Source organism: Cyclopterus lumpus, chromosome 15 (genome assembly GCF_009769545.1).
Source record: "Cyclopterus lumpus isolate fCycLum1 chromosome 15, fCycLum1.pri, whole genome shotgun sequence".
Taxonomy (NCBI): Eukaryota; Metazoa; Chordata; class Actinopteri; order Perciformes; family Cyclopteridae; genus Cyclopterus; species Cyclopterus lumpus.
In genome coordinates this window covers 7,105,307-7,126,130 of record NC_046980.1, presented here as the reverse complement: position 1 = coordinate 7,126,130, position 20,824 = coordinate 7,105,307, and the positions used below count along the sequence as shown (strand labels likewise).

The 20,824-nt window shown below is 40.2% G+C and overlaps 1 protein-coding gene across 1 annotated transcript in view; it reads left to right on the top strand.

Annotated features, from left to right (window-relative positions):
- arid5b (AT-rich interaction domain 5B) overlaps nucleotides 1-20,824 on the top strand; it is a 69,206-nt gene that overhangs the window by 8,811 nt on the left and 39,571 nt on the right. The window contains 1 exon segment of the mRNA XM_034552604.1: nucleotides 2,164-2,398. Coding sequence (XP_034408495.1) covers nucleotides 2,164-2,398 — 235 coding nt within the window.

The window sequence follows — 20,824 nt, the reverse complement described above, 5'->3', positions numbered from 1 at the left end:
ATCAGAAACGCTGAAGAGTCATGTGCTCATGTGTTTGTTTTTGTAATATGGTGACAGAATAACAGGAACACTTTGGAATCACCTTTTTTTAAACACGGGGAACGCAGCTTAAAATGACAAAAGACATTTTTAAGCTTTGGATTGGAAGGATTTAGTGCAGAGTTGTCCTTTTTAAATGTTATTGGATCGTATAGTTTGAGCTTTTATTGCGTCCCCACCCCCTCCCACACACACACACTCTACATTCATGCACACGGTGTGTAAATATGTAAATAATGAGTAAATTAGTGTTATTTTAATGTCAGGCTTTTTTTGAGGGGATGCATGTACAGGCGGACAGATGCGTGGTAAATCATAGATAACCAAGGTAAACATCAGAGACCTACTCCCGGTGTCTGCATTTCTGCCTGCACACATCTGTCCTCCAGATTTGCCTGTTTCTGAAATAGCCATCTTCCAGCACACTACTCCACTCTGTCGGTAACAAGCACTTCAGCCATTAGCCCTTCAAATAGAAACACATTTAAGCATCTCTGCTTCCTTTTTTCTCTCCATTGGACTTGTAGTTCTTCAAGTATGTGAGTTATTAGATGAGGTTGAATCAACCTGGAAAAAAAAAATGAAGGTTGAAGCGCACACTGAGAGCAAATCTTATTTGCCAAGCTGAACGAAATAAAGTATGTACACAAACGCGCCAGTTATTCAGCCATGCACATCACTGCAATAGATTTACATCTATAGTTTTCTGACAGTGTCATATTTATTTTATTGTGTGCCAGGGAGACCACTGGCTCACAGCTTTCTCCTGTTCAATCATCACACTCTCATTCTAACAGATTACATTTCCTCTACTCCTCTACACTCTCAAGGTGTAAACACAGCCGCTGAGCACAAAAGCATTACGAATCTCAACATTCATGGTGAACGTCGGCAGCCTGACTTCCTAAATGCTAATCAAAAAGTCTAAAAAAAATCCACGTCCCCATTGACATTGATTTAACTGCTGGCATAAATTAGATTCAGCAATCGCACATCATCCATATTCATGGTGCAGTAATTTACTTACATTAATGTGCATCCACAGCCGTAATGCTATTCGACTTAGAAATCAATTTAGTTGATAAATATGGACGCCCTGTTGTTTGTCCTGTTACTTCTATCCTCATTTTAATCCTGTTATTTTCACCCTGATTATGTTCAGTTTATACTCCCATACATTACGTATCAGTGGTAAGTAGTACATTTACTCAACAAATGTACTTAAATATATTTATTTGAACTATATACTTGTTCTACTTGTAGTCCACTGCATCTTAGAGGGAACTCATGTTGTTACACGTATGGTCACTGCAGTTACTTTGCTGATTAAGATTGTACATGAAGAAATATCAGTATGATGCAGTAGTATATGATTACTGTAACCAGTAGTGAAATGTATAAGTATCAAAAAAATGTATTCCACATTGACGCAGGAGGTATTTTTAGACAATGGTATTTCTACGTCTAGTTAAATAAAGGTTCTGCATACTTCTCTCACCGCTGTTACATACTCAGTGTACGAATGGAGAAGCACACATAAGACAAACACAAGTTCTGTACTTCAAAGCAGAGCTATAATTGTAAACAAAACTACCCATTACGAACCACCTAACCCACTGTTTATTGAATTAAAGGCTGTACTTGACTCGGTAGATTTAAAAACAGCACAAATCAACACAAAATCCAAAAGTTGTGTAAAATGAGAAATCATGTAAGAGCAATATGTTTGTTTAGGTAACAAAGGTTCAAGTCTAATGTAAACATTTACTGTTTATTTGTTTAAAGGGGAACTGAAAATGTGAGGATAGAAATGCTAAAAAGAAATGGACGAATATAAAAAATATATGCTCCAAATGGCACGTTGGCACAAGAACATTAGAGCAAGTGTAAAAGTTTTTTTTTTTTTTTAATACTTTATTTAAAAGTGTTTTCTTTTAATCACAAATTGCTTGCGCAATTATTTACTGAGCAAAATCGGTTTCAAGCTGTTCAAATATGTACACGTCTGTTCAACAAAACAGTTTCAAACAGAGTCGTAGAAAATGTGGCAACATTAAATAACCTATGACCTTGATGTGGTTCATGTGCTGATTGTAATTGGGATTCTTCCCCGCTTCCTTTCAGCACGAGGTAATTGCAGTGTCTGAGAAGGTGATTGTGCGGCTGGAGGACTTGGTGAAGTGGACGGTACCAGACTTCTCAGGATGGACCCACTGTCTGAAGGCCGAGCCTCTCAAACCCTCTGTGCTTCGGGAGCTCGGGACCAACGGGAGGCGGGAGGCCCTCCACCGCTACCGGGAGAGCACCCTGACCAGCGGACTCAACTTCAAGGATGTCCAGCGGGAGAGGGCACAGCTGGGTGAGCGTCAGCAGAAACCCTTAATTTATTTGGTCTTTTTTGAGCTCATTTTTTTTTTTGTTTTTGCATTGCTTCACTCCAAAAGGTTACTGCGGTGGTTTCCAATTTCTCCGGAGCTGCTGTGTTGAATGTCTCTGTATTTGAGCGCCGTCTCCGCCATAAATCAGCTTATGTTTATTGTCCTTTGGTTGGTTTAACAAGTGTTGTCTTGACTGGAGTAATTCATCAGTAGTCGTTGGAATTCCTCCCGATATAATGAGCTGAGAATCACGCTAATAGAGGTAATGGCAGCGTGTTTGCCAACGCGTTATCATCCTACGGTATAACAGCTCTTTTCAGAGTGCGACAACAACAAAGGCAGCATTGCAAAAATCGCATAATTCAGCTGGTAATGTTTTTAAATAATTGAGTCACATCAAACTGCAGTCTACGGCTCCTCTGACGCCGTCTTATCCATCAGTTGGGATCGTAATTGGCTGTGTATCTCAGGAGATTTAAGGATCATTGCTGTTTGTGTCTGAATGGTTGCCTGGCGTATTCATCATGTATACGGTGCCATTAAGTGTCGGTGATTGTTTGATTGTCCCGTGCCAGCATTTCCCATGAATCAGGATGTCTCTGTGGATGATTCATCCGATGCAAATAGGAAACTTTGGCATTTGAGCCTAACAATCAGAAAGAACATACTGTTCCTCTTAAAGCGGTTTCCCAGTTATTTGCCTATCTCTCTCACGTGGCTGTGATGTAATGACTAATACTGATTATAATGGTATAATGTAGCTTAGCAAACATGCTAGAAATACCATCACATCTTGTCAGATTATAAGTATGTATCCTGCAGATTTAAGCCAGAAATGTAGCTTTTATTAATCCATAATTCATGTTTAATAATCATTTTATGCCTCAAGCCTTTATGGAAGAGAAACTGCTATGGGCTTGAAAACATGAGCCTTTTTTTTTTTTGCAGAAAAGAGTGGTTTATTGATGAGTCCTGTACTGTCTTCTGCTCCTGATCTTCCAGGAAGAGAAGCTGTGGTGTGTTTCTGTGTGATGCTGTAATGCCCTTGATTACTCGATATTGCTTGAATCTCATACACAAAAAGGACAAGAGGATCAATAATGGATGCTTTGTTGTTATTCCAGTAATCAATACAGTGTGCGTGTGTGTATGTGTGTGTGTGTGTGTGTGTGTGTGTGTGTGATTGCTTGCTTTCACGAATAGGTGTGTCAGTCTGCTTCTTAAATGACATTATGTTCCATATCAGGGCTTTCTACAAATGTGCCGTTTTGTCTAGATTGTATAGATTTATCTCTTGCCGGACGATGACGCTATTGCTACTGAGAGGCTGTGTGTGTGTGTGTGTGTGTGTGTGTGTATGTGTACATGTGTGTGCGTGTGTTGCTAATGAGCAGCGCTGCCGTTAATGACTCCATCAGGCTGTTTCTAAATGCACTTGTCACTCCGATGGGACACTCCACCAGAGAATCTGCCCACTCAGCAGAACGGGCTCAGACTCTGGCAGGGCACCAGAGACGCACGCACACACACACACACACACACACACACACACACACACACACACACACACACACACACACACACACACACACACACACATATATGGCCACATACACACATGCTACACACTGACAATCAGTGGTGTGCACTCACTTATTCATTTGTTTGTTTGTTCACTACGTCTTTGGCGTGTCGGTTGTTGACAGTCTAACAATATGAGCGACGCAGGGAGTTTGGGAGTTTGGGAGAGAGGGAGAGAGGGAGAGATATCACTTATTCTTCAAATGCAAATGCTCGTTACTCTGAGCAAGGGTTTGCATAGAAATATGAAATATGCCACTGCAATGCTGCTGACTACCGGAATGAAATATTCATGCCCCAGCAGCAAATCAGATGTAAAAGTACCCTTAAAGCGTCTTGTATTCTGTGTAATATTGGCTCATTGACTAAACTGACTTTTTATACAGCCGTATGCTCCTTTTTGCATTGTATCTATAAGCAGAATGGATCGAAGTGGCCGCTCGCTCTTTTTACTCGAATGATGTATTTGCTGATTGTTATTCTCGGGCTGATCTGTGTAACTATGTCAGAGGAATTGGATTGTTCCCCATAACAGGATACTGCAGCAATACCACAAGCTGCACAGAAAAACATTGTGAGCTAAAGAGCAATAAAGTGTGCCATTGTTATCGAGGGAAACCGTTCTCTCTTTATTTTTTCTTTCGTCTCAGTGCGTATCCTAACTTTTCCTGGCACGCTGACAATGTGAATTAAGTGCACTGTTACATAGATTTGTCTCACAGTCAAAATGCGTAAAAATATTACAAGACAAATGGGTCGGAAATATCAGAACGACACTTTCCCTGATCTGCATTATGGTTTAATAAGTGAACAAAGCTCCATTCTGTCTTTAGAAATGCATAAATGGTGAAACCAAAGAGGGCCGCACATAGTAAAGTAATTAATTAGAGAAACAAGTGACCTTTGCTGCTGTCCTGCAGCATCGACAGCTGTGACTCTGAAACCTGTGAGGCAGAGATGATTGGTATCATAATTCAAATTCCAGCTTTCGCCAGGCTTTGAAATGCAGTGTTTTAAAAGTGTGGCTGACCAGGAATAAGAGGACCTTGAGAATGATGAAACGTTCCCCTACGCCTTTAAAACCCCCAAAAAGAAAGAAAATCATTTGAAAAATTAAAGAAACGTCAGTCTCTTCTTGCCGTGATTTAGACAAGAGCATCGAGATAACACTCATGTCTGTAATGCAGATGATACTACCTGTAACCAATTAGCTTAGCTTAGCACGAAGACTGTAAATAAGGGGAAACCGCTTGCTTGGCTCTGCCCTATCGAATCTAAAGCTCACAAATTAACATCCTGTTTGTTTAATCTCTACAAAAAAATGTGGTGGACTATTTCTTGGCTGAGTGCAGTAACTTCTTCCTCTTGTTGTCACTGTGTTGTTGTGCCACAGAGCCAGAATAGCTGTTTCCAGTCTCTGTGCTATAGCTAACCGACTGCTTGCTGCAGCCTCTTATTTACCTTACAAACACCAGAGTGCTATCATCTAAATAAGATGAAAATAGTTGACAAAATGTGTCCTTGTGGCCAGCATACAACACGAAGGGCATTAATCACATCACAATCAGTGTTTCCCACATACAGTGAGCCAAGAGGACAGTAATAACACATTTCTTGGAGTGCATGAAGAGTGATGTATTGTACTTTGCAGTCCTTACATAATCTGTAATGTGATTCGCTTAATCAGGTAAGGCAAACTGTCCACTCAGTTTATCTTGTATTGGACTGAGCATTAAAGCTTCTTTTTACTGTTCTATCCACCAGGGATGACTTGCCAGGGAAGTTTACATTCTGCCCCACTATCTCTCCCCGGAGAACTGGCCTGATTTTTTTTTCATTGCTGCCTGCTGAAATTGGTTTCTGCTCGTATACTACGAGGCCGAGTGTCGGAGAGCTGTATCTGCTGATACAGTTTGTTGGCTTTAGCCAGGAAAAACAGAGAGCTGTAGAAGGAAAATAATAATCATAATAATAATAATAATAAAAAACAAAGGATTGCTCTTTCTTCAATTGAAGCCTTTAGTACGGAAGCCAGTGAGCAGATTGTGAGTTGAGGTGATGTGGAGGATTATACAAGGTCAACGCTTGTGACGACTGCATTCACAGAACAGAGATGGTGTACCTGACTCCTGCCCTCCACGAAAGCATCATCTGTAGCCGGTTCATCCCTCAGCGCTGTGAGGATCAGGGCTGTCTGAGAAAACAACCCGTGTATCCGTGCAGGCGGAGAAAATATACAGTGTATTACCAAAGCAGTCTCCCCTCCCCTCGACCTTTTAAACTACTTTTGTGCTGCAGCACCTTTTTGAAAATGTAAGTAAACGACACCATACAATTCCAAAAGTAACATTATTAGACTTATTAATATCTGATATCTGTTGTGCTTCCATTGTTTGACCCGCAACATCTATCCAGTGGATCCCAGTAAAGTCGAGGGCTCATGATGGATTAGATATCCCAAAAAAAGTCATCATTTTTCATGGAATATTCAATTAGTGATGGCGGTTAAGGTCGGTTATTGATTTTCAAGGAAAGGCATGTTATTTATGCAGCTTCTTTATTCTGTTAAAAGCTTTAAACAGCGAGCTTTGATTGATGATTTCTATCCAATAGGCCCCTTTCACAACAAACATTTTGACATGTAGTTGCAGGGTAAACACAGGTGTAATTGATAAAAATGGAATTATGTGTCACGGTGAGCCAACAGGCACAATAGTGCCTTGGTCAACCTAAATTGAGCAGGGCCGTAATTAATGTTATTAATAACACCTGTGTTTACCCTGTAAGGACAAGTAAAACTGGCTGCTCCATCATTGTCCAGAGTCAAATGTGACGTGACACATTTTAATAAAAAAATCACTTGAGCTGTATGTATACAATGAATGACATTATGGCATTTACCTAGTATAATCCTCAATAACTGACCTTTATTGTATATTTTCCAGAGCACCTTCTATCTATACCCAAACACATACCGGAGGAGCAGTTTGTGGTGCAGTGTCTTTCTCAAGTCCACTTGGCCGAGCTTCTCTGCTAACTGAGCTTCAAAATTGCATTACACACTGTGTCCTAATTACATACGACATACTAATTAAACACTCCACATTGTTGTACTATTTTTGTAGTTAGCATTTTTTTTTAAACAGCCGTATGACAGGTTAGCAAGCATGCAGAATACCAGGAACCTGAAATCAAAACAGCGAAATGGAATTCAGCCAACATCAATTATATTATTAACACCTGGGGTGATCCTACTATGACAAGATGTCTGACATATAAAAGGTGTTTTTCTTTTTGCATTGTATAGATAGATAGATACTTTGTTTATGCCCAGGGGGAAATTTCTTTGTAGCAGCAGCAAACAAGGTTACAATATATACAATACACTAAAATAAAATAAAATGGCAGAACAGGACATATTAAATTTAAGAAAATTGTGCAACCATAATACTCAGTACTATCGGAATGACAGTGTTGTCTGGAATTGGGACAAGCTAGTACTTAAAATGTTGGTGATCACAGCTAAACGTACATTGATTGAGCTGGAAAAGGCACAGTGAGCCAGTGAGGCACGGAGCGATATCGCTGCATTTCAAGATTCTTTACAGCCTCGCCCCCCTCTCGGGGGTTCATACCACTGTATTTCCCTCTGATTCAACATCTGATCAGTTTGCCCGGCTTGGCACATATACCCGAGTTGATATCCCGACAATATTTCAGTCGGAACATTTCAATTTGATGCAGAGGGTAGATTCTGTCCCTTTTCAGAGGCTGTTGAGAGCGTCACTGAATGTTTATGCGGGCAGGAACTGGCGATAAGGAAACAGACAGATGCTGCCTTCTCATGGTTGATTTGTCTCGGTGACAATACAGAACAATATTTGGGACTTTGAGTCACTATCACACGTGAAAATGTTTTATGTTTCGACTGCAACGTGGGAAGGAGTAAAGCGGTTTCTTGGAAAAGATAAAGAGAAAGTGTTGTGGTGTTACAAGAGTAATGGTATGTTGTGACTCCCGACAGAGAGAGAGAGAGAGAGAGAGAGAGAGCTCTTTTGTGAGACACGCCACACTGTATTCCTCCGTTCAGAATATGTGGCATATCGTTTGCACTTGTTTCCGCCTTTCAAACATATTTGCTTCCCCTCCTGCTTTTTTTTCTTTCTTCTTCTTCCGCAGAACTAATTCTACTAACTGTCCAAAATCCTTTCTGGAGTAATTTAATGGAGTGTTTGTATTGATTATGTGCCTCGCTCCACTTTCTCCCCTTCTTTGGTATGCCCCCCCCCCCCCCCCCCCCCCCCCCCCTTTTCTTTTTGGTGGTGCTGGGAGTGTTTATAGCAGTATCTTCTTCATTATGCTCAGACCTGTAGGAGAGAGAATCACAAGCTGTTTTTCCTCGCTGATGTGCTCATATCATTAATTCACTTCTGACTGGCCGGAAGCCAGAGAATTCTAAATCTGTAAGCAGTAAATTGTGTGCCAGGGTGGAAAAATCTATTAGATGTTTGAACATGCCTCGAATTTGAATGGGAGAGAGAGAGCGAGCGAGAGAGAGAGAGAGAGAGAGAGAGAGAGAGAGAAAAGACACACTGTGAGAGAGAGAGAGAGAGAGAGAGAGACCACCCTACATCTGAGTTATGGCTCGCAACGTTATCAAATTCAGCTTTTTCGGATTGCTATATTCATTAATAATTTGTGTTATTTTATTTCTGGAATGTCACATAATGTGTTTTTTTGACTTGAGGGAGGGGGCTGAAAGCTGATGTGGATGGTTAAACAATGAGAATGGCCTCGGAGGAAATGAAGAGCTCTGTCTCTCCATTAGCGAGGTCTGAAACAACAGTTGTGTCTCTCTTCTCTCCATTAGCCAGGTCTGGAACAACAGATATTGATGTGACCTCTGCCAGGCATCTTAAATAGACAGAAAGGGAGTGAGGTTATTTCATAACACACTGGCTTTATCTCCTTTAAGAAAAAAAATAATATTCCATTTTTTATTATTTTATTATGAAACACCATGAAATCAAATGAATCAGGAGTTTTTATTACTATTTTGATCTCGTTGTGCGTTTCTTTTCTTAAACAACTGTGCCTGCTAGTTCCAGTTACACTCTGACTCACACTTAAGTGTTACCCAACAAACAGGCTTACTGGAGAGATTTCTATATTTGTCTTTGTCAAGATGATGCTCATTTCGAGTATTACTGCAGCATTAATATTTCAGTGCCAAACTGCCTTTTCTACACGGCCCCCTGACATGTTATGTTGACATTCTGCCTCATATATGGATGATTCTGTGCTGCTCAGTGGGCCTTCGACACATCACAGATTGTACAATTAATAGCTCTACATATTTTATGAGCATGCCAGTCCATCTGTTTTATGAATGCATGTAAAACTGTCCTGTCCTGTTGTGTGTATTAAAAGGACTTGAATTTCAAATCAACATAAAGAAAAACATTTAAATGGACGTTGCATTGTGAAATGAATATGAGCAGCGGTGCAATGTAAATAATTTACTAAGTCTCTGTGCAGTTTTGAGGTACTTATACTTTATTAGTATTAGTATTAGTATTTTATGCTACACCATACTTCTCTTGCACTACTTTTATGTGTCAGTTTAAATCACAGTTATATACATACATGGGATTAATGATGATGCATCGTTACAGATTAAACTACCCAACCATGCATACAATAGTGAAATACTACCGATACACTAATGCATCAGTAATCATATTTCATTAATATATGAGTATACTCATAGGAACAATGTTGAGGACCGAGTAGGCTTACAGGACTTTTCATTGTGATACTTATGGTACATTTAGCTAATAACACTTACATGCTTTTATTTAAGTGACACTTTTGTGCACATGATCTAAATGCTTCTCCCACCTCTGAATACATAAGCATGGGCTCAACTATTTCTGATTAAGGCACAAAAACATGATTTATATTATCGCATTGTCTAGGATAAGTGAATCTTGAGAATGGAGATACATTTCATTTGATACTGATTTTCTATTGCTGTTGCTGTTGGTTCATACAGTTGATCCCTGAGTGCAAACAATCCGTCGCTATCTCTTAGAACTTGAATTATGGCTCACTTTAGGAGCTTTGTTTCGATATGATTTATACGCCTGATCTTCGCACATTGATAATAATAACTTGAATTCCTCAGCACGTGTATGTGTGTGAACAAAGTACCCATTTATTTCTACCTTAACATTGCGGTGTTAGAAAAACAATTTCACTCAGACCTGTGCCAAGGTAAAAAATAGCTCTCGTCGCTGATTGCAGAACAGCTTTCTCAACATCCATTTAGTATCTGTTAGAATCTGAAAGGCAGCACTGATGCATGAGGGTCACATACTGTAGCCAGCTGCAGGATATAGACTGGAGTACACAGTGTGCAAGATAGACTTCTAGCCTTGTAGGAATAACGTAGTGTTCATTTCACAGCGCAGAGGTAATGCATTTTTCCTGCATTCAAAGGTAATTGCAATAGGAGGCTTTGATAGATTCCAGACCGTTGGTGTGTTTGTGTGTGTGTGTGTGTGTGTGTGTGTGTGTGTGTGTGTGTTCTCAGCCATACTTGCTTGGATACACAACTGCTCTTAATGCTTTTATTAAGCCAAAGAAATACAAATGACGTAATTTGTATTTGCTAAATATCTCTGTGCAGATGGTGTAATATATTTTTGGTTTCTTTGATATATTGGCTGCCAGAGAAGTTGGAAGGAGTGCCTTGGCTGCAAACAATAGATCATTGATGCCTCTCTGTCCTCTTTTTCAACCTGTCAGTCCATTTCCTTGTTATGTACTGGCCTGAGGAGCACTTGGCAAAATGAGAGGCATTCAGCCAGTCTTGTTTTTTTTCTCCCTGATTTTCCCCTCAGCCATAACTCAGCAAAGCTGTTGTTTCATCAGACATGTCGGAGGATAATATCAACAGTTAACATGAGCAGAGTCCCAGAATTCCAATGTGCAATGTAGTAGGTGCAGCCTTTATTGATTTAGCTAATGATACTTATTAAATGTATGAGAGGACATCTGAGAGCGAAAGGATGAATGGAGGTAAAGCTAGATAAACAAATACAACCTGATATTTAGGTAATTGGCTTTCATGACGAACTATACCTTCGTCACCGTCACTGGCAAGGTTTCAAACAATAGAAACCGTTGCCAAATAATTTCTTTCCTTATGTTGTCCCTCTATGTCTCTTCTCGCTGTGTTATCATACCGTTTACAATATATAAAAAAAGACTCATACTGGACTCTTTTTTTTCTGTGTATTAACGCAAGCAATATTACAGAGTGAAATACAAAATATGGAGTGACCGGTCAACGTAGAGTTGTTATCGGAGCAAGTAGATATTCTCCATTGAAGTTCTTATCTTCCCTGTGAGATATGAGACGAGTGGCTACAAACACCGTATGTGCTGCATTACACTGATTACGGCTCTGTTGGTAAAGCACAGGTTTGCCACATCAGAAGTCCTGTTCTGTAATCCGGAATGAATACGTTTACAGCCAAGCTGGTCGCAGTTTATCAGAAATTACCGGCTTGTTTAGGCAGATACTGTGTGTTTCACATGAGTAACACAGCAGCCTTGTGAAAACAGTTTGTGCAGCAGCGAGCCGGGGAACTTCAAACTGAGATCATTAGGGGTTGCGGAGAGAAAACAATTGTTAGTGGTTGTTTTCTTTTTTTTCTGGTGCTGTTAGAATGTGTAATCATAACTAAGTGCTGGGAGAATTTCCTGCAGCCTGCATTCCTGGGACTTGCTTTTGTATCTTCCGTACGCTTTATATCAATGACAGCTCATAAACAAGAAATCTGAACAGATGGTGCTGGTTTTTAATGACATATTGCTATCTGTAAAGTCTCTCTCTGAGCCACAGACTAAAACGTCTCCCCTTGGGGAGCGCACCGCTCTAGTTGTTATCATCCGTCGCTAATGTCACTCTTTTCTTTGTCACATTGTCGAGTCCTCCAGCTAAATAAATGCAATGTAGATTGAGTATTGTTCTGGATGTAATTATTGAAAAGAGTTCCAGTTGACTTAACTCTATGGGCTGTTTATTTAAAGCCCTCCTCCTCTGTACAGATCTGATGATAGAGAGAGAGAGAGAGAAGGAGAAAGAGAGGTTCTTATATAATGACAGGAATTCACAATGGAGCCATGCTGAATGACAACCCCCCCCCCAACAAACAACCCCCCTACTCTCCCTCATTACAGTTTTACTATTGGGAAACTTCCCTGTCTTAAATAGCCTCTAGTATTATTCCTTTTCCCCCTGCCTGCTCTTTTTGTTCTTTATTCTTTTACTGAAAACATATTAAATCATGTTTCCTTGTACACAGTATATACACCCTGAGAAATAAGTCTGAGTAGATAATGAGAGGCCCTTCTTTGAGGAAATACACACAGCAACTTTGATCTAGAATGGCATGTAATTCCTTGCCTGACCCAATTCCCAATCTCTTGATAAGATGTTTTCTCTCTCTCTCTCTCTCTCTCCCTGTCTCCCTCCTTTGCTCTAACCTTCCCGCAGAACTCACTTAAATGGGAACTTGCTGTCCCATTAAAGATATATTTAAAGCCAAACATGTCATCCATTTCATTCTGCAGGAGGAGGATATGTGCGGTTGGAAACGCTGTAACTCTCCATGTATCCCTCTTTCTCCCTGTCGGTGACAAACCCTGAGATCTCTGATCACAGCTGCGCAATTGAGTTTGTGTCGGACAGAGCTGCGTGACAAATGAAAGTGGCCGTCATAGTAGATAGAGTATCATCACCTGGGTGTGAGAGCTTTTAAGCTCGCTTGAGGGGAGTGAAGGAGACATGGAGAAGGGTTTCTCTTGTTTGTGTATAAGGCAGCTGTATTGCTCCAACCAAAGATAGTTGATTACATTTGCTCCCTCTGGTATTTGCACATTTCAGGGGTTCTTGCAGAGCAGCTTGTTTTTACTTTCAGAATTGACTGCGCCATAAGTGGATTGACCCCCAGAAACCCAGCAGTAGTCTTTCATTAGTCAGGGTGCAGCCGGGGACCAGACAGCGAACAGTGTTTAGGGTCAATCCATCGCGACACAAAAGGGGATCAACATGGCACAAACTTGTCCCCCTCATCTTAAGGGACAAATGTTGCGCCCAACCTCGTAGTAATCACGTTTTCAACTTCTCTTTCTCGTGACTCGGATAATTCGGAGGGGCCAAAGCTGCGCGTAACTTCCATCTCCGGGCACAAAAGCTGGCCCTTTAGAGCTTTCGCGATAGCCCGTTTCTTGCGAGGACCCCGTTGTTTTTTGATAGTCAAACGAACCAATTTGGGTTTTTGACAAGGAGCCCCTCTGAATAATTCCTTCATGTATTACAGGACCTATTAAATGCAAACTTTTCAATCTGGCAATCAATAAGGCAGGCAGCTTTCCCTGGCCCCGTGCCAGACACATTAGGGCTGCGAGCGATGGTTGCTAGGGAGCTGAGCCTGCTCAGGGGAAAGAATGTTTAATGTAATAGAATCACATAAATCAACTGGAGGAAAGTGCTTGTGTTGTTTCTTCTCTTCTCTTCTCTCCTCTCTGTTTAACTGAAAACATTTAATATGGGTGTGTGTTTTTGAAAATCTAGTACAGCCATTTCCCCCCCACCCCCTTCTGTCAACCGCAAGAACATCTGGGATGGAATTAAGCTGAGGGAAGTTGAATTTTCTCAGTGTTTATGTGTGTATACTTTCTTATGAGTGTCAGTATGTGTGTGTGTGTGTGTGTGTGTATGTGTGTGCGTGTGCACGCTTGTTTTTCTACACATGGCTGTGTGTCCTCAATCCTTGGGTCTCACACTTGAATAAATTGAGGTGAGAATTATATAAATGTTTCTTCTTCTTTTTTCTTTTTTTCTTTGTCACAGGCCACTGCCCCACCCTGCTGAAATGAATGGGGCACTTTAGTGCTTTACTATAATTAAGAACAGGAGCCAGCATGCATGGAGGGCTCTCTTTCACTCTCTCTTTCTATGTATCACTCCCTGTGAGTGTTACCCTCCCTCTCTCTCTGCCCTCTGTACAGTTGCAGCAGAACATGTCCTCTGGGTGTTAGTGCCCTTTTGTGGGAATATGATGATTATTTTAGAAGAATTAGTGCACAGTCGTGGCCTGCGAATGTAGGATGTCTCTTAAAGTCATACTCCAAGCCGCTGTATGTGATAACGCCGAATTGTTTTAATATCAGATGCCAAAAAAAAATATTGTCCAATAAATGTGATCGGCTTGAATCTTTGACAGGTACAATGTGTTTACCTTCATAGAAACTTGTCCTGCAGCATACACAATAATCCACTCCATTTTGGAAGCTCATATTTTCCCACTAGTGTCGCATTCTTCTGCTCCTGGGTCTGTCACTTAAACAGTTACTCTCTCAATAAACAAAACACCAGACTCAAAAAAAGAGAGAAATATGAAGAATGTTAAAGTTGAATATTTGGATCGCTCTTGAGTTTACAAATGAAGAGCAAAGAAGAGGATTATCCTGCTTGGAAGTTTCTACAGAGAGTTGATTAATGTCCACTCTGAGAGCTTCTCAGTGTAATATATTGTAACCATGTGTGAGCAAACAGTTGCATCTTTACACATTCAACCGTCACGTAGCAGCAACAGTAGTCATTTGGTGTCATGTTTCAGGCCACCAGGGACATTTCTACACTCACTCCTCTTTTTGCTCTGGTTTTTGTCTCCAGAAAATCCTGAGAAAACATCTGTCTCATAAGCTGCTAACCAGCTAGTTTCCAACTTGTTCTGTCTGCTATATGGTGCTCAGCGGATTTGTCGGACTTTTTCGCTGAAAACGGCTGAAGACAGCTGAAGACAGCCCGAGAAAGTGAACCAAACAGTGAAGTTGTGGACTGTAAAACCAAAACAATAAGCCAAAAGATGCTGAAACCATCCATAAAGATGATGGGTAATGCATACCCATGCATAATCCATTTGATTCATTGTTATTAAACTCTAAATGCATTGTTTAGTGCAGCTAGATCATGAGGATGTATCAATAAAGGAAAACGCGTCGTAATAAAAGAAGACTTTATTTGGGGAAATTCACAAAAATAATGATACTATCATGATATTCGATTCAGCCATATCGCCCCATTTGATCCTCACAAGATATATTTGAGGTGAACACACTTCATAAAGTGCGTTGTGTGCATTGTGTCTGTGTGTGAGAGCACAGCTTGCAGCCGATATGATGAGAGGCGAGTCGGTGTCTGTGACTGATGTGGTCTTGATGACGGACGGCCACTGAGTCATTTGCAAACACATTTGTACGTTATTCAATACAGATCCATTAAATACATCTGAAATATCATTCCAATTCTTCTCCCTTTGAGCAAAACAGGCTAAGTGGCCGTGACACACTGTGTGATCGCTCTGCTTTGTCTTGCACCGATACAGCGATTTATTGACGTTGCGTCGTCCGCATGATTAATGCCGTTGTGTTTACAGCACAAACTAGCTCGCAATTAGCGAAATGTTCTAGCACATTGTGTTTTATTCCAAAATGTAGTAGTCATTCGCAGATTGGACAAGCGAAGCGACGAATCATGCAAATTCAATGAGTTTATGTCATTGTTTTGTTTTAATTCTCTCTTTGTTGGAACACCCCCCCCCCCCCCCCCCCCCCCCCACACACACACACACACACACACGCACCATGTCCATTCGGTGTCACTGACAGATGCTGTTCCCTCTTTATTTGGTCAGGTTTCAATAACATGAAACCAATAGCCAGATCGGGCGCCTGCTGCTGCTTATATGGACCCCTCTCAGTGTCATGTCCCCTCATTGACAAGTGGGAGAGAGAGAATGTGGATGAATCAGAGATGTGTTATATATTATGAGAATGGGCTGAATGGAAACAGGGCAACCTCAGAGATCAATACGCCTGCAGAACGGATTGAGAATACCAAACGAGAACATTCTCACCTCTCACCGTTTTCCCACTTTCTTTTTCTCGTCTCCCTCTTTTCTTCCCCAATGTGTTATGTTTTTAATTTAAGCTTTTTAACTTTGCTTTGGTGTAAAAAAAAACAAAAAAAACATCAAATATGAAAGTGACATTATTGGCTCTGGGTTACACGCTTTGCCATTTCTCGCCAACCCCACAAAAAGCTGCAGGGGGATCCGGTAAATTCCTCGGCCGACCAGATAATGTGGAAATGTTGACAACAGTAAATTTCAGCCGAGTGAGTGATTTTAAGAAATTCAGCGGGTGACAGCGAGCATGAGAGTAATAGTTTTCCTGCTCGTCTGTGACAAGAGAAATGAGCATACTTGCCTGAAAGATCTTGTCAGAGCTTGTGGGCAGTTTGAATATTTCTACGCTCGGTTGAATGTAAGTGACACAGTTTACATGAGTCACATTTGGGTTTTAATTAGCCAGCGCAGATCTGCTTTTAACTGTCAGCAGCCCTCATATTACGACTACGCTCAGTCCCGACTTGCAAAGCCGCTGTCAAAATTCTCCATTAAGAGCAGAGGAGCTCAGAGATGCAGGAGCGGGTCGCCCCTTTTTATTTTTCTGGATTGGAATTCAATGATATCAATGATGTTTCATTTGACATCGCAATAGCTATTCATTCAGCAGAGCAGCTGCTTCAACCACAACTAATGAGTTTCATGTCGTATGCACATTTCTGAAAATCTGATTATAATGAGTAATTTATCATGCTTGTTATAGAAGAGAATCTTTAAAAAAAAAAAAGAAAAAAAATTCTCTTGGAGTAATTACACAACATATCCTTTAATTCTTTCTGGTGTAACGCAGTGTCTGCGGTAGTGGTTTTCTTTTAAGGAAGAGCTGGCTCACTGGAATATTTCCCTCTCACATATCAAATCCATCCTGCGTTGTTAAACATATTTGTGTTATAATTATGAGCCAAATATTGTGCACATAACAGCATGTTACTTTTACTATGTTGGAGTAGACTGAGATCTGTATTTTACTGTGCAGTGTCTCGTGACAGCTGCTGTAGCTAATGACTACCGGTCTGCTGTGGACTTCAGCAGTGTTGCTACAGTGTCGGCCATTATTTGTGTTTTTTGAAAATGACTATGTTATCACTTTTGGGAGTTTTAGCACATTAATTAACTATGAATCCTCTAGACTTGACATCTACACCAACACGTTTTTAGATGTATTCTCCTCATTATTGTCTCATTCAGGGCTATTATGTTGATTAATTTTACTACAACAATTGTTTAATTTATTGAATTTTGACCCCGAGTCAATTCGCCTGCTCTGTCTGGCAAAATACAACAAAATGATCAGTTGAGGATATTGAATTACGAGAAAAGCAACAAATCTTTCCATTTGAGAAACTGCAGACAGATGTTTATGTATGGGATTTTGGCTCAATAAGTCACTCAGAAGATCCTCAACAAGTCAGTCAGTCAGCTATTGTTTCAGCACTTGTTTCATTTCATGCCAGCGCAACAAGAACATCACCTTGCAAAGATTTAAAACCTTGTTTTATTGAACATCATTTGTGAGTTATTGATTTGTGTGATTTGGAAATATGACGATGAGTTCAAAGGAAATTTTGTTTCCAAGAAATGAGGACTGTCGGCTGCTGAAAGCATATAATTCATTAGAAATGTTGAGAGGAAGACAGACAGGAAGCAGACACATGATTTCATTTCATCATGTTTTGCTTTAAAAAGTTGCTGTCTGGCAGATGGTTCTCAATGTTCCTTGTTTCCTCAAATGCATCAAAGAAGAAACATTTATCATAGCATTTATTCTCTGTGATGTATTACTAAATGTATTATTAGCAACTTTTATGAATACAAAACAATGGTTGCCTGGAAGCCAGTAAATCAATACAATCAAATCTAGAAGTCTGGTCTTTGACTCTTTTTTTTCCTGCTGTACAGTTGTTGTTTTTCACGTCTTCAAAGATGAGCAAAAACAAAGCATAAAAACAAAAGCTCTGCAGTGTAACTACTCATTTTGTTCTCTGTTAGTGCTTTGCTCTCCATCTCTGCTTGTAAAGTTTTTGATTAAAAGAGTTGCTGGAAGAACATTATTGCGGCACCTGAGTGACAGATGTTTGTATGCTTTTGTTTTTGTGAAAATCAAGAGATATAGATTTCTTTGAGTTCAGTTCCCTTTCATTTGTGTGGCATCTGTTTTATCCCCTGGGCCGTGATTCATACCAAAGCACAATCCCTACAAAGCCACAGCAGAAACATACTCTATTGATTCACTGTAGTTTCTTCAATGCCACATTTGGTCAAAAGCGCTAGTATGTTCCCATGAATAAACAAAGAAAGTGCCGTGTAAAAAACTCTGTGTTACCCGACTGATGGGATTTTAAAGGTATTGCAGGCCACAAATGAGTTATGCAAACTGTCCCTTTCATATAATTGTCTTCCTGACATTAGGGGGTGGATGGCATAAATCTCTAGTGGAAACATACAATCATTGGTCCTGACCCGCAGCACGAGCTGTTCAGTCATTTCTGCATTCTTGCTTTAGTCGCGTAAAGCCGGAAAATGTTTTTTAAGAAATGGACTCTTACAAGGCTGGTTCAGTCATGCGTCTTCAATCTTGGGAATTTGAGTAAGATCAGTCTCATATCCTGTCGTCTCAAGACACTGGGAAACTCATTCATGCCTTTGTCCCTTCCTGGTTTTGTTATTGTTCTGCACTTTTTATTTGAGTAACTCAGTCATCCTCGGAGCGTCTACAGCTTGAACAAAGTTCTGCTACCAGACTCATAAATAAGACTACGTGTATGCAAATATTCCTCCTGCTTTTGTTTCATTCAATCAGTACATTTTAGAATTCATTTTTTAAAATGGCACACATAATTGGCACAAACAACCACCACAATAACAACAAGACATAACAAAACGGATCAAGGTCCTTCAGCTGTCTGTCTGACTAATGACATTTTAGACAGAAAACATTATTCAATTAAATGTGTGTCGCTCTAATGCTACAGAGCATGTATTGTACGGTATAGTACAAAATAATGTACTTAACTTTTAGTATACTTTTTATCAGTTAACTGTTGTATATTGTATTAGAGTGTATCGAGTGAGTGGTTATAACGTCAGCTGTCCTGCAGAGCAGTAATGACCCTGACACTATTGTAGTTTATGAGGTCAAGAGCTTTACAACTTGTTCTGAACATAATCTGCCACGCCACAGCTGTTTGATCAACACGCTGCAATGAGCCGTCTGACAGACACACAGAAAGAATAGATCCTGAGAGAGAGAAATACATTGCATAATGTTGTCAGTGTCTTTCAGCTCTCCGGTAATGCAGCCACAGCCCCGACCAATTAGAAACCTTACGTAAAGATAAGGACGCCCTATATTTTGAAAGGTCAGCTGTGAGAACAAAAGGATTTTTTAAAGTGTATATATTATCAACGTACATCAAGTGCACTAACGCACGCACACACACACACACACACTGACATGCATACCTAACGTCTTTGTACTGTTATTAATGCCCTCCGGCTCTCTCTCCAAATTGAATCTAATCAAGTGAAATGCTGCGAGGGTCCTCGGGAGAAAGAGCAGGTCTGACGGTGACCGCTTACAATAAAATCCCTGACATTTTGAAACAAGGCTCGCTCTCCCTCTGAGCTGTAATTGCATACGACAACAACTGGCACAATCTTTGATGAATGTGTGTCTGCAGTGTGTAATACGCAAGTGCATGTATGCAGGAATATGTGTTATGTTTGTACATCTGTGGGCTTAGTGGCAGCTACCTCCGCATGTGTGTGTGTGTGTGTGTGTGTGATTGTGGATTGTTGAATGAATGGTTTTAATAATTTCTTTTGAAGTGGTCGTCATATTGGAGAATAGTGGAACTAATTACGCTGATTGTCGGGAATGCAGCTGCTTTTAATATGAATGGTGTCCTTCCTGTACTGTTTCTGCTGCACATTTTAGCCTCCAGCTTGATACAATAACACCAAAGAGGGAAAATTGTTTTTTGTATGCCTGTTTGTATGCCTTTTTTTTTTTTGAGTGGCAAGGGGGAAAAGCTTGCTAGTTAGCCAACCCTGAAATATTAACTTACCAGCAGAAATTCCCATGAATGTCAAGCCAAGGGCTTTGTAAAAGCAGACAGGACAGTGAATAATTAATGTAGAAATTGTGTTTCAAACTGCCTGACTCTGCTTCATCAACTGTTTGAAGGGTGTAGTCGGCTTTGTAAGCAAGAAAATTATTAGCGCTCCACTTTCAAACAGTCTCTGAGAGCAAATGAGGAAACGATGCACATGCATAAGATGTCTAAGTGTTGTGATTTGACCAATTTCCAGTCATTGTGCAGTGCTTTATGGTGTTGAGTCACCTCTACTAAGGTGATGTGTCAGTCTATTATCATCGTAAGATATGAAACGATACGCCCCTTAGAGCTTTGGACCACAGACACCATATTTTACCATATTGTATTTAGTCATATAAAGACACCTTATATTTATGAATGGTATATTAGAGCACAAACAATGAATCAATTAATGATCAATTAATCGAGAAATAGTTGAAATAGCCATTCATTGCAGACATATTTTACGTAATTTGAAAAAAAATGCATGAGGTTACATGTTATCTTATTTACCTTCCGTGTTTATGGTGAGTAAGATGTAATCCTGTTTTATGGCAAGAGTGTTAAACATTATGCTGAGATTCTGTTTAACATAGCTCCTGAAAAGGTGTCTAATATCATCTTTAAAACTTCGTCTTTAAAATGTCTTCTGCCTGGAACACATAATAAGTGTATTATATTTGTA